Genomic DNA, 14,359 nt, shown 5'->3' on the forward strand with positions numbered 1-14,359 from the left:
GTGTCTTGCCTCAAGATCTCTCAACTTGACTATTTTGTGCTTGGTTGTGGACCATGCACTTGTGTTTTTGCTTTTGAGGGAAGATGATGGCTTGTTGACCATCCCCTCAGCCCATCGGCCAAGGCTTGAAGCCATCGGCCTAGTTTTCTTGCCATTGGCCGATCGGCACTCTTTTTGGTCGATCGGCCATATTTTCTGGCCGAACCCTGTTCATCTGCTTTATGCAGATATTTTATGCCAGCTGTCACAGCTGGTACCCACAATTCACCCCCTCCATACACATGTATGGAGGGATTTGCCCCTTGGCTTAGCTTCTCCTAGAAGCTTAGAATTTGGATTTCTATAAGAGGGGTGGCCCCCCTCCCTTCTCAGAGGTTCTGAAATTTAGGGTTCTAGAAGTTGTATCTATCTATCTCTATACTTCCCTCTCTTTATATCTTTGTGTGTGTATTTGTGCTCAAAAGTGTAGTATTGTCTTACTATTGCACACAAACACCTAGCAATACACCATCCTCTTGGAGCTGAGGTCCCTTGAGATTGATTTCAGAGTTCTTGGGTTGGTTTGAACTCAGAAAACCTGCTGGAGCTTTGTTCTTGAAGAGGTTCTACAAGGGTGAGCTTTTTACCTTTAGATACCCCTTTCTTGCTTAAGCTTTTAGCCTATCTTTCATGTTGTTTTGAGCTTAACTTATAACTGATAAAAGTTCTGTTTTTTAGTGTTTTAAATCTTTGGTTAAGGTCTCTTTTTGGTTTGGGGTTGTTTACCCCTTCCAAGGCCTTGTTTGGCCTTGTTTTAGGCCATCCCTTTTGGCCCTTGTTCTTAGCTTTGCATGACCTTTCTACCACTGAAATCTAGAGGATTTCAGTGGTGGAAAGGTGGTCTTGGTGTCCCAAATAAGAGAGGGTCATCCCCTCTCCTTTGTGTCTTGTTTATTAGCTTTGAATGCCTCATGTTTAAGCACCTTTGTTAAGTTTGTGTTAGCTTGTTCTTAGCATGTATTTGTGTTTGTTTTGCTGAGGCATAACACTGTTTTTACTTGCTTTTGTCACCCCATGCATGGTTAACACACTTGTAGTGTAAATCATACACACTAGCTTTGTATGCTTCATGAAGTAGCATGTGTTTCTAGCCTATGTTGTGTCCATTTCAGCATGTTCTTGGGCTTGTTTTACCATGTCATACCTCTGTTTAGGTTTGGTTTGGTTAGCCTTTGCATGCTCCATACACTTGTAGTGTAGTTCCATGAAATAGCCTAACATGCATCATGTTGTAACATGTCATTTTAGCATGCTTTTGGCTTAGCTCTGAGAAGACTTTGTTCATGTTTTGGCATGTTTAAGGTCTGATTTGTGTTGTTTTGATCATACATGCCATGCTTTGTATAGCTACCATGCAATCTAGCTTGTTAGTGTCCAAGTCAACAGCATGCTTTACTTGGGCCATTTCAGTGATTTGGTATCACTTGTTATGTTATTTCAGTCCATATAGTATGCTCATATACTTGCACTTATCACTTCTTTAATGTTTTAAAGAGTTGATGTTTTATGCCTCATGAATGGGTCATTGTGTATGCTTCCATGCTTAGGTCATTTGGGATGCCATCTAAGTGATTTTTTGGGCTTATTTACCATGCCATAACTCTGATTTTATTGACTTAAGCCATGCCATGTTTGGTTTTGATAGGCGTAGTGTAACACCCTTTGTAGCCTTGCATGCCTCATGTTTTGGCATTGTGTTCTAGCTTGTGTTGGCTAGTTTCGAGCATATTTTTGGTCTTGTTTAGACCTGTCTTGGGACTGTTTTAGGTCCCCTTGGCCCTTTGGGGCTTGCTTTGCATAGCCATGGTTTGAGTCCTTTTGCTAGCTTCAAGCTTTAAACTTTCTTGTATGCTTTACTTGTGTAGTTTGGTTGGTTTGGCACCTTCCTATGCATGATTTCAGAGCTTACCATGTATGCCTCATGTCCATGTTTGTCCTCTTTTAAGTGTTCTTGAAAGTTGCTCTCCTATGCTTAGGTGATAGGCCAATTGGCATGCATGTTTGTATGTATCTTTGTCTTCATTTCCATAGCATTTTGGCCATTGATTTGGGCATGTTTGAGAGTTGCCCATTTTAGTTTAAGTCCATCTTACCATGTTGTTGCATGCTTGTTTCATTTTGCATGTTGTTGCATGCTATGCATGTTTGCATATTTAGGTTGTATGCCTATTGCATATTGTGTGCTTGCATGCTCATGTTGCATAATCTTGTTGCATGCTTAAGTTGCTTGCACGCTTGCTTGCATGCTTAGGTTGCATTGCATTATGTGTGCATCCCTTGCCTCTTGATCAAGCATGATAGAGGTTAGGGCCCCTTATGTGTTTTGTGCATTTCATTTGACATTAAATTGCACACTTGGCTCCTTTGGCCATCATGCATTGAAATGCGTGATTGATGGTCCGAGGGTCGAGAACTACGCACCTTTGAGTCTTAAACATGATAAAGGGTGTAGTTGTGCAGACATTGTCTTGTAAATGTATTGCCATACTCTGTTTGTCCTCTGCTGCAGCAACATGGGCTTTTCACAGGAAGAGATGGTCGATCGACCATGTTCAGTGCCGATCGGCAACAAATGTCTGGCCGAGAGCCCTATTTTTGGTCGATGACCAGTCTACCTTGGCCGATGTCCTCACAGCATGCCCACAAGGTGGTTCAGAAGTGTCACAAAAGTTGGCACAATTTTCAGAGGTACAGAGCAGTGCAAACAGAGGCAACATAAAGCATGGTGATGGATTTCCGAGCGAAGCCGTCCGAGCATGCATTCATCTCTCGTCTCGAGACCATTTCAGTGTTTTAATAACTTAGAATAGTTATTTATTTCGATTTGGTTGTGTAATTAATTAATTAGCTTGTTAGTTAGTTAATTAAATGATTTGTATTATTCTTTCGGTCCCTCCGTCGAGAAGGCACAATTTTGTAATAAGTGTGTGTGTGTGTGATGCATGTCTTCCAACCCCCATTTCTTTCTCCCTTTTACTTAACCGCTTACGATGGTTAGTTTTAGGGCATATTTCATTAAGCATTCTTATGCTTGCATGTTTGCATCCATTCATCTGTATTGCATGCACCGGGCTCGGCGCATCATACTAACTGCATTGTATTTTAATTCCTACTTGAATACATGTATCGAATTGTCGCATCTCATATGTCATCTTAGAATAGCCGAGCCTATTTCTAGTTACATTTTGCATGTGATGCATTAGCCACCGTAACATGAACTAGGATCATGCATTGATTACTAACTAGTTGTTGTTTTGGCTCGGAGTACACTGTAAGTGTTTATGCTTTAGCATCCTTGCATGTGTGTAAGTGTTGCCATGATAGCATGCTTGTCATGAGGCTAACTGCTTAAGTGTTTAACTGCCTGAATAGTAAAAGGTAAAAGGTAAAATTTATTAAAAGCTAAGCATCAAGACGATGGAAACAAATACACCCATCACCAAATAACACCCAATCCAAAACATGTAAAGAATCTATAAAATCACAAAAGAAATAACAACAATGATTCATCCCACTAATGTGGGAGCACTAATGGACCACTAATGAGGTGAAAATTCAAAAAAAAAAAAAAAAAAACACATGAGCAAAACATCCCATCATGTGGGACCCACACCACTTTAGAGCTATTAGTACTCCTCATTTTAGTGGTCTCGCTCATTTTTGAAAAAATAAATCCATAACAACTCTTCCCAAAATAAATCAAATGATAGTGTTTACTTCTAGGTGCCAACCTAGTTGGGATTTGGAGTGTAAATTATGATGATGTTTGCGCCATCTTTCTCTTCCTTTATTGATGCATTGCTTATTTACTTTGTATTGACTATTTCATCAATAAAGGTTTTCTTTTGATTGATAAAAAAAAAAAAAAAACCACTTGAAAAATCCAAGAATCTATACAAAAGAGGCCAAGAATCTATCCCAAAGCCCAACTATACAAAACTACCAAGAATCTATTCTTCAAAAGAGGCACAGGGATCTCCACCCCTTGGAAGATCCACCGATTCCGCTTCAACCAAAGCAGTCACATCAGACACAAAGGCACAAGATCACAGGCCTTATGGAGTTCGGAGTTCTTCTATAGGATTAATATAGCAACAATTTCTTGATAGGCTAGGGTAGTGGTTGCGACCTTGGTAATGGTGGTCTATTGTGGTGGTTGATGCAGATTCAATTTTAGAAAATAAGTATTTTTATTTTACTATTTTAAAATTAATATTATTATGGAATTATTTAGTTATTTAGTTTTCTTATTTCTCTATTGCATTATGGCAGTTGCCAATTCTGGTTGTTTCCTAATTAAGTTAGTTCTATGCTTTGGTAGTTGCCAATTCTGGTTGTTTCCTAATTAAGTTAGGTCTATATTTTGCTTATGAATAATGAATGTAAGCCTTAGGGCAAGAAAAAAAAAAGATAGTTTTTTTGAGAATTAATATATTTCGAGTTTTTTCGAGAATTAATATATTTCGATTTTGGGTATTCTTGCGAATCAACTATTGTTGAGCCTTTATTCCCGGTATTCTTTATGAATCAACGAGTCTAGAGAGGAATCTTACTTCCGATATTCTTGTTTGAATCAATGGATTTTAAGATTATTCTTATTTCACGTTTCGCGCTGCATTAGCTGGTATCAAAGCTTGCTACATTCCTACTCCATGCCTAGGAGTAGTAATAGTGCTCGAAAGGTTCTTGTGGAAGAGGATGAGGTAATAGATGATGATTCTAACCTGCTGAGTTTTCATGGTGAAAGACCGAGGAGAGATCATGCATTGAAAAATTATAAAGATCACGTGAACCAAATCACTAAGCAGGATGATTTGATTAAATGGCCTTTCACATCAAAATTTATTCCGGATCCGATTGTGGATTGGAGTAAACCACCGATTTTTTATAATGAACCATTCATTGATGGAACTAATAATATGTTTAATCATATTTTATTTGTTGGAAGCATGAATCAGAGTTATGGAAGGGTTGGTGTTAATTTTATTTCTGTGGAAGATCATATACTTGGTTTACATGAGTTCAATGAGCATTCAAAATCGATTTACAATATGGAGAATAGTTTCTATGATCCATTTGAAGAGACATCTTATGAAGAGTTTACAAATTTGAGTTTGAACCGTTCAAATTTGGACTTTGATGAAGATGTGTTAAATTTGTTAAAGAAAGTTGTTCCTTTAATTTTAGGAAACTCTTCTTTGAAGTTTAGATTTCAAAAAATTAACCTCAAATACAAGGTTGATGCGAATAAGTGCAGACGGGCAAAGTTATTTCAAGCAATGGAAACTCGAGGACGAGTTTTCTCAAGCGGGGAAGAATGATGTAAATTGAATTTTAGAAAATAATATTTTATTATTTTAAAATTAATATTATTATGGAATTATTTAGTTATTTAGTTTCCTTATTTTCGTATTGCATTATGGTAGTTGCCAATTCTAGTTGTTTCCTAATTAAGTTAGGTCTATATTTAGGTAGTTGCCAATTTTGGTTGTTTCCTAATTAAGTTAGGCCTATATTTTGTTTATAAATAATGAATGTAAGCCTTAGGGCAAGAAAAAAAGATAGTATTTTTGAGAATTATATTTCGAGTTTTATACTCTTTTGATCCGACTTTGGGTATTCTTGCAAATCAACCAGTGTTGAGCCTTTATTCTTAATATTCTTGTTTGAATCAACGGATTTTAAGATTGTTAATATTTCACGTTTCGCGCTGCATCAGTGGTGGTGGCAACGGTGGCGATACTAGAATGTTAGTAGTGGTAGTAGTAATAGGGTTGGGATTGTGGCAGTGGTGGTGGTGGTAATTGATGATAGTAGGTGGTGGTAGCAGCGATAGTAATGAGATGTGGTAGTGGTGGTGGTAGGGTGGTAATTGTGGCATTTGGGGTGGTGGTAGTGGCTGTGATAATACCCAAGAGTGACAAACTAGTCTTACGATTTACCCAAAAAAATATCACCAATGCTAGAAAACTAAAATATTTACCCAAAAAATATCCAGAAAAAAAGACATTAAATGGTTGAGATGCATTTTAAGAGTGAGTATACAAAACCGAATCTACACCATCCAACAATATTGGACTGTTTTTATTTTTTCTGGGTACACAGCTTTTCTGTGCTACTACAATATTATATCAGTACTACTGATCCAATTAAACTAAATGGCAACTTCAAAAACACTAACTGGCAACTTCTGGCTTTAAATAACATGATAAAGAGAAGAACACGAACACAGAAAACATGAAGCCTGTAATGGGGACATGTGCCAGCATAATAGGCATCGTGCTGGCTCAGGACATTATGCTTGTTGAACTCATAAACCAGACAGACATTTCGCGGAGGAAGATATAGATGAATTTCAAGACCCGATCAAAAACCCATGAAAGCGAAGAGAAGAGAAAACAAAATGCCCACTGAACCCAATTCAACCTCGCGTAATTGGTTAGAATTGTTGCGAGCTGAATCAGTAGCACCTGCACAGCAAGAACAGCCACAACAGATGCCAAAAAGCAGTACGACTGGACCACAACCATGAACACTTGCTTCTTTTCCAATTCCATGGTATTGAACAGATTGAAGACCTGGCACAGGATGAAAGTGTTGAAGATCATGGTTTTGATTACGTTCTGTTCATCAAGGCCGTGTATGGCTTGTCCTCCTTCAAACTGAATGATCAGCAAAACAGAGACTTGGTAAACAAATTGAACTGCAAAGCTTCTCCACATGGGCTTGGTCATGATTGATTTTGTCCTTGTGGGTTGTGGTTGATAAGCTGCCTTTATTAGTCCCTGAGTTGGAAGCTCCATCGCCATCATCATCCCGCCTAGCATGTAGACAATTAGGTTCGCCCAACCCAATTGAATTGCTGTGATTGGGGATTCTCCAAGAGACATTGTTGAGACAGCAGTGATTAGTATCCCAGAAATGTATGCAGTGAGCTGAAGTACAATGAATCTCTGAATGTTATGGTAAACACATCTACCATGCTTCAACAGTGGGAATAAAGAGGATAACCTTACTCCGGGGCCTAAAACGATAATGTCAGAGCTTTCTATGGCCATTTCAGTGCTCTGAGCTTCCTTTGTGATCCCCACATCTGCTTCTTTTAAAGCTGGAGTGTCATATGTAGTGAATCCTCCGTAATAGCCAACCACATGGCCTTGTTGTTTCAAGTACCGTATCAAGCCAAGTTTATGCTCAGCGGGGGATCTTCCAAAAGCAAAAGCTTCATGAGCATCATTACTTAACTCATCCCCCATCAAGCCAAGTTTATGCTCAGCGGGGGATCTTCCAAAAGAAAAAGCTTCATGAGCATCATTACTTAACTCATCCCCCATCATCAACTTGACGTTCACTCCTGCTTCTCTGAGGGAATCCATGGTTAATTTTGTTTCTTCTCGATCCTTAACACCGAGTATTGCTAACAAGATCAACTCATCTTCTCTGATTTCCTCAACATCTGTTTGTTTGTAAGCAAATGCAATGGGATAAAGACCATTGTCCTCCATACCTTTAATCAGTTTCTTCAACTTGCATCTCTGATTGTCATCCAAGGCATGGCTTGTTCCTTCACAATCATAGTACTGTGAGCACATTCCTAATATAGTGCGTGCCAATCCTCTCCAATGCAAGAGCATAGTTTTCTCCTCATCTCCATTAATCTTCCTCATTAAGACGCCCCTGCCTTTCTCATTGAAGCTCATTTTAGCCAATTCAACCTCATAGAATTCACCACACATGTAGCCTGATGAACCACTGGAACCTGCACAATCAGAACTTTCTTCCCTGAACTCCATTTCCCTAGACTCCACAGCCACCACGTTAGCCAATTCAATCTCACTTGATTGGTCACACTTGTCACCTAATGAACCACTTGAACCTGCACAACCAGAACATTCTTTCCTGGACTCCATAGACGCGGCTGTAGCCAATTCACCACCCTCACATAAATCACCACACTCGTTGCCAAATGAACCACTAGTAGAACCTGCACAATCAGAACTTTCTTTCCTAAACTCCATAGCGACACCCCATTTTGATTTTGTCCAAGAATAGAGAAACCTATCCATTGGGCTCCATTTATATTCGGGCACAAGAATGCACACACCAATTCCTTGCTGCAAAGTTTTAAGAACAACGTGTGATACGTTCGATTCTTCTTCTCCGGTGGCGTTGATTTCTCTTTCACCAACCAACAACTTAACAACCTCCATCTGTTTAGACATTACTTCACCAGGCACATCAATGCAGATGACAGTGATGAAGCCGATGGTGCCACAAGCTGATAGAGTTCGAGGATTGACACTATAAGATGCTACCTTTTGGTTCCAGTAAGAAAGGGAAATGGTAATGGCTAGAGAGACACCATGTTGAAACCCAATAACCATTACAGTGAGAGTAGTTGTTAAAACAGAAACCAAGCTACGTTGCGGCCTCAAAAGAATTCTGTCAAACATTTTCATCAGCTTCTCAACAGTAAATTCCCCTTTTAGTTCTGGGAGGTCTATACTGTCGACATGGTTCCTACGCAAGAACCGTATCAACAACACAAGAGGGATGAGAATAGAGATACACAATGCAATCTTATCTACATAATTGATTGACCTTTCCATTCGGGTCTGCAAAAGAGTAGTTCCATTGTTTGGATCATTCTTCACCATGTTCATCAACTTTCCTATCACTGTGTTTGTGCCAACAGATGTCACAATCATGCGACCACTCCCTTTGCAAACCTGTTGGATCAAAGAAGATCAGTGAGAGTCTCGTGAGTTTGTTTATCACACAAATCACCCACATGTTTGATTCTAGTGTAATAATGACAAATTACAAGGTAAATTAAAGAAAAATGATATGAAAATTTACTATCTAGACTCAATGACTTGTAAAAGAGATGATTGGCTGACAAGTAGAGAAGACATGAGAGAAAGAGTCACCTTAGATATTCTAATAAACTGCCACATCATTAGATTTGAAAAGTGGGTCTAACTTTTGGGTTAGAGTAGCACTAATCATTTATTATTTACAAAGACCAAACACAAATGTCTCATTCTGTATTTGGTCCTCTATAAACTTAAGACTTATTGATAAATCTAACAGGAAAGAATCACAAACAAACCCATAAACCCAAGAAAGAACAGAAACTAAACATTGAATGAAGACACATGCTGCATCAATAAGATTTAAGAATACATGAACCAAACATTGAAGGAAAACACATGCATGAACTTTACAAAATTTGTTTGTGGGGTTTACTTAAAAAAATTAAAAATTAAATAAAAAAACATATATATCCATCTATCAATATATTTTGTGTGTCCCATTTTCCAGACATATTGATGCTTGAAATGAGTAAGAACATCAAAGACAAATAACACCAAACATAAGAAAAGATTAAGCTTTATAGTACTCTCAAAGGGGCAAACATTTACCTACCTTAAAACCATATAGAAGAAAAGGGTTGTGATGAGAAATGATGTTGGAGGCTGCTGATGATACTTCATCCAACACCAACCTATCGCCACCAACAAACAAACCATCAGCAGGAACCCGATCTCCCTCCTTCAAATAGACTATATCACCTAACATTATACTCGACACCCCAACGATTCGGCGCTTCCCATTTCTTATGACTTCGTACTCTTTCTTTTGCATCTCCTTGTGTTCAATCTTTGCTTTAAGAAAGTCAGCCATGGGAGCGACTGTGACAAGCAAAAATATAGCGACGAGTATGGTTGCACCATGTTCCCACCCGTACTTGGTGCCTCGCATCAATATCTCGGTACCAAAAGTGAGCGCAGCCGAGATCAAGAGAAGGAAGATAGTGTAACTGTTGCAGGCTGCCTTGAAGTAGTGCATGAAACCATGAAGTGGGTGGTTTGTTGTTGTTGTGTTCCAAGTTTGTAGATCATTAGCAGCAACAGCAGCAGCGCGAAGTCCGGTTTTCAAGTCAGAATTAAACTCGGTTGCTACTCGTCCAACACCGCCAAAGTCTGCAAGAGACTTCAAGTCTCTGTCTTTAACAAACCGATTAACCTTATCCCGAAGCTGTTGATCTATAACTACCTCATTGACAACCGTGCTGGGCCTTTCCTCTTCCTTTTCTTCATCCTCCTGCTCGTGAATGTTAATCACGATTTCCAAGGACGAAGAGTGAGAAGAAAAGGTCCGGCAGAGTTGTTCAGCCAAGGTAGTTGTTGTTGGCGGTGGTGATAGTGGTGACGGTGATGATGACTTTTTATTGACAGTAACCAAAACGCCTACACTTATAGTGCGTTTCCAAAGCCTTTTGTATCTATTATTAGCTGAAGAAGTGGTGGTGGTGGTGGTGGTGATGAGCATGCTGGCATGAACAGAGACTCCGGCGTCATCGCCACCGCCGTTGGTATTTGTTTGGATCATGATGAAGAGTTGAAATTGGGTATCTGAATCTGAATCTATAGAGAGAAAAACAAAAGGAAACTCAACAATAAGCAATTAGTCGCAGAATGAATGAACAAAACAGAGATGCGTGTATATTTAAGAGTAGAGAAGTGGAAGTTGTCCGGAACTTTCACCAAAAACAAAAAACAGGAAGAAAAAATAAATAAATAAACTGAATAAAGAAGAAACTGCCCAGAATTTGCAACAAAGACTTGAGAGGATAAGTTTCAGAGTTCAAAGAAAACATGCATTCAAAGAAAACATCCAAAAATAAATAACTAACATGAAATTAGACAATTGTTCAAAATTTTGCAGTCAAGAACCAAAATTCATTTATGATATAATCCTATAATAACAAACTGTAAATATCACTGTAAATTTAAAATTTTGAGTCATTTTCTAATTTATTTTCTGAGTTTATACAGTGAACCACATGGGCAATGAAAAGTTTTAGTGAACTATTTGATAGATCTCAACTAGAGATTAAGTTCACTAAAAAATAAAATGAAACAAAACAAAATTAATGGAAAAATCATCCTTGTCTAAAAGCCCAACAAAATAAAATAAAATAAAACTATTAGTTTAAATGCTCCCAGTAGTATTACGAGAATATAAAAATAAAATAAAAAAGATTATAATAAAATGTACAATGTAAAATATAATAAATGTTATTTAAATTAATAATTAAATATAAAATGTTTGTAATTTGATAAAAAGAAAATTCTTACAAAATTTTCGAATTTATGAAATGTTATTTATTACTCCATTTACTTTGCTCTTTTACTTTATAACCATAAATGCCATACATACATACATATATATATATATATATATATATATTTTTTTTTTTTATCGGTAAAAATTTTTTATTAATGAAATACAAACGAATTATATCAATAATGAGGAATTTGGTCAAACCTCTTAGTTGGTGAGAAAAGTAAAACAAAGACAACTCTAACAGCAAAACGACAAAACAACCGTGTGTAAAGCAGACCAACAAAACAACTATGTGGCAGCACCTCTGATTGAAACAAACAGCACCAAAATCTGAGCAAGCTCCAACCACATAAGAGATAAGGAGGAGAGCAGTAGCAGTAGCAATCTGATCAAACAGCAAAACAACTGTAAAAAAAAGTGAAACCAATAATGCTAAAACTGAAACCAATAATGCTAAGCTAAACGAGAAACAACCCAAGTGAAAAAAAAAAAAACCAACTTCTTAGTCTTTGTCAAATGTATCAACTTTTTTTTAATAACAATGTTATTTTACAAAATAAAAATTACTAAATGAACAATTACTTTACAGCATTCTAAAAAAAGTGAAACCAATAATGCTAAACTAAACGAGAAAAACACCTAAGTGAAAAAAAAAAAACCAACTTTTTAGCCTTGGTCAAATGTATCAACTTTTTTTTAATAACAATGTTATTTTACAAAATAAAAATTACTAAGGCCTCGTTTGGGAAGCAGTCTATTTAGTTAAAAAGTCAAAAAATTACTAAAAAAATCAAAAAGCTACCAACTCATACCAAAAAATTAAATATTCTTTTTCCTTTTACTTTTTGCACAACTTTTCGCAAAAAATCAAAAAGTCATTCCAAACATACTAGTTTTTTTTAGTGAATATTTTAACCAAATAGTCAAATAGTCAAAAAATTACTAAATCTGCATGTTCCCAAACGAGGCCTAAATAAACAATTGTGAAACCCAACATTAAAAATAAGTACAAGTTTTAACTTTTGTTTTGAGAGACTTCCTAACTTATTGGTTAACCATGCATGGCTTATTCAAGTACACAACAATAAATAACACAGAAAAAGTATAAATGAATCTAGCTAACAAATTATAAAAAGGGTCTTGCTACATCCCCTAAAATTTTCCCCCCTAATCCCCCTAATTTCCATATCAAGTAAAAAAAAAAAAAAAAAAAAAGCAAAGCAAAAAGTTGCCCAAAATAGAAATTAGGGGGATTAGGGGGGAAAATTTTAGGACTCTAAATCATTTTCCTTATAAAAATTTAATCATTTTATAAAATCTTATCTATTCATATACATTTGATATTTAAATTCTATATTGACAATAAAAGTGCATAATAATTAACAGCAACTTTCAAACTTTTGGAATCAAGCACTCAAACAAACAAAAGTGGTACATCATGCATGTCCCCATTTTTAAGTAGCATTTATCAAACGTATTGGAGACAGTTGTTTTTTGAGCAGTCCAGTGGTCATAACTCATAAGGAAGGAACTGACTAGGACCATGTCAGAATTTTTGTTTAGTGGAGATCAAGATTATCTATAATTATAAATGAAGAGTTTTGAAGTATATGTAGATCTTTATCTAAAATCTTTGGACTTTTACAAAATGACCCCAATAAGATTAGGAATCATAAAAATAAAATTATAAATTTTATAAATTAACCCTAATAGAATAGGAAAATATATATATATATATATATATATCATTTAGGTCACTAGAACGAAGGTGAATGAAATAGTCATTTCTTAAGCTCTCTATGAAATGATTACTCTTTTATTATAATAAATGATGATTCTATTTATAATATATTTTATATCATTTTTTTAGTGAATCAAATTAACGTTAACATTGAATCAAAAAAAAATTAACATTAACATTATAATAGAATGATCATTTATTTTGCTTTCATTTTAGAAAACCAAACATTAAAACTGACCCATCAAGATTGCGACAACTTCTCTTCCAATTTTCCTTCATTTCTGCCAATTCTTTTTGTTACCATTTTAAAAAATCCCATCGGTAGTCGGCCTCCAGAAGATTTGCAAATTGGACCTACTAAAATCAATCATTTTGAGAGGATACAAAATGAGGTTCCTCGAAGGTTCCTTTCCAACCAGGCATTGATGAGAGAGCTTGACGATGCAATCCTTGTGAAAATTGCCCAGAAACAGACTCAGTAGAAGAAGGATATTTCTGGTAACCGTGTGGAAAAACATTCTAGTAATTTGTCACCAGGTGATATGCACGTAAAAGACAAGTATCGATAGAGTAATGAGAGCTTTAAAAAAAAAATTAAAATATAGAGAAATGAAAAATGATATATATTTGGACGAATTATAGTAATGGTTTTTATAATTTAGGATTTATATCACTTTACTTTTTAACCTTTCAATTGTGATACATTTGATTCTAAATTTTAAATCTCATTCTAAATAAGGATAATTGAAGATATTATTTCCTTTGCAAATGAAAAATGCTCCATTTCAAAGGTATATGAGAGGGTTCAAGAATGTTGTTGGAGAATTTGAATTCTCTAAAAATGATGAAAGGCTTAGATTCTTTAACAGTCATAACTAGGAGTACAATAACAAAGAGATGATGAAAATAAAAGATTGGGTGGAAAAAAAAAGGCAAAGAGAGCTTGACGTTGCAATCCTTGTGAATGCTTTCTTACTTTCTTGACAATTAGATCTTTTCATAGAATTACCGGGAAACAGGCCTCGGTAGAAGAAGGATATTATTGTAACCGTGTGGAATAACATTCTAGTAATTTATTCACCCCAAAAAAAACATTCCAGTAATTTGTCACCAGGTGATACACATGTAAAAGACACGTATTGATAGAGTAATGAGAGCTTTAAAAAAAAATTAAAATATAGAGAAATGAAAAATGATATATATGTGGACGAATTACACCAATAATTTTTATAATTTAGGATTTATGTCACTTTGGTTTTTAACCTTTCAATTATGATATATTTGATTCTAAATTTTGAATCACGTTCTAAATAAAGACAATTGAAGATATTATTTCATTTGCAAACGAAAAATGCTCCATTTCAAAAGTGTATGAGAGGGTTCAAGAATGTTATCGGAGAATTTGAATTCTCTAGAAATGATGAGAGGTTTAAATTCTTTAACAGT

General features: G+C 36.0%; 1 protein-coding gene across 1 annotated transcript; it reads right to left on the minus strand.

The window, feature by feature from the left end:
- Positions 1-6,044: 6,044 nt before the first annotated feature.
- LOC114298392 (calcium-transporting ATPase 12, plasma membrane-type) lies at positions 6,045-11,215 on the minus strand. The gene is made up of 2 exons (XM_082879519.1): positions 9,469-11,215; positions 6,045-8,768 (listed from the first exon to the last, which is right to left on the minus strand). Exons 1-2 carry the CDS (start codon positions 10,432-10,434, stop codon positions 6,327-6,329), a joined length of 3,408 nt encoding a protein of 1,135 aa, XP_082735645.1. The 5' UTR covers positions 10,435-11,215; the 3' UTR covers positions 6,045-6,326.
- Between the last annotated feature and the right edge of the window lie 3,144 nt (positions 11,216-14,359).

The sequence above is a fragment of the Camellia sinensis genome, chromosome 7, assembly GCF_055761805.1.
Source record: "Camellia sinensis isolate YWXY chromosome 7, ASM5576180v1, whole genome shotgun sequence".
NCBI classification, from domain to species: domain Eukaryota; kingdom Viridiplantae; phylum Streptophyta; class Magnoliopsida; order Ericales; family Theaceae; genus Camellia; species Camellia sinensis.

Bases quoted from the DNA above. Each gene is read 5' to 3' on its own strand.
- LOC114298392 (XM_082879519.1), bottom strand. From the start codon at position 10,434: ATGATCCAAACAAATACCAACGGCGGTGGCGATGACGCCGGAGTCTCT. The intron at 8,769-9,468 runs GTAGGTAAATGT...TTGATCCAACAG, and splicing joins TTCTTCTATATGGTTTTAAG to GTTTGCAAAGGGAGTGGTCG.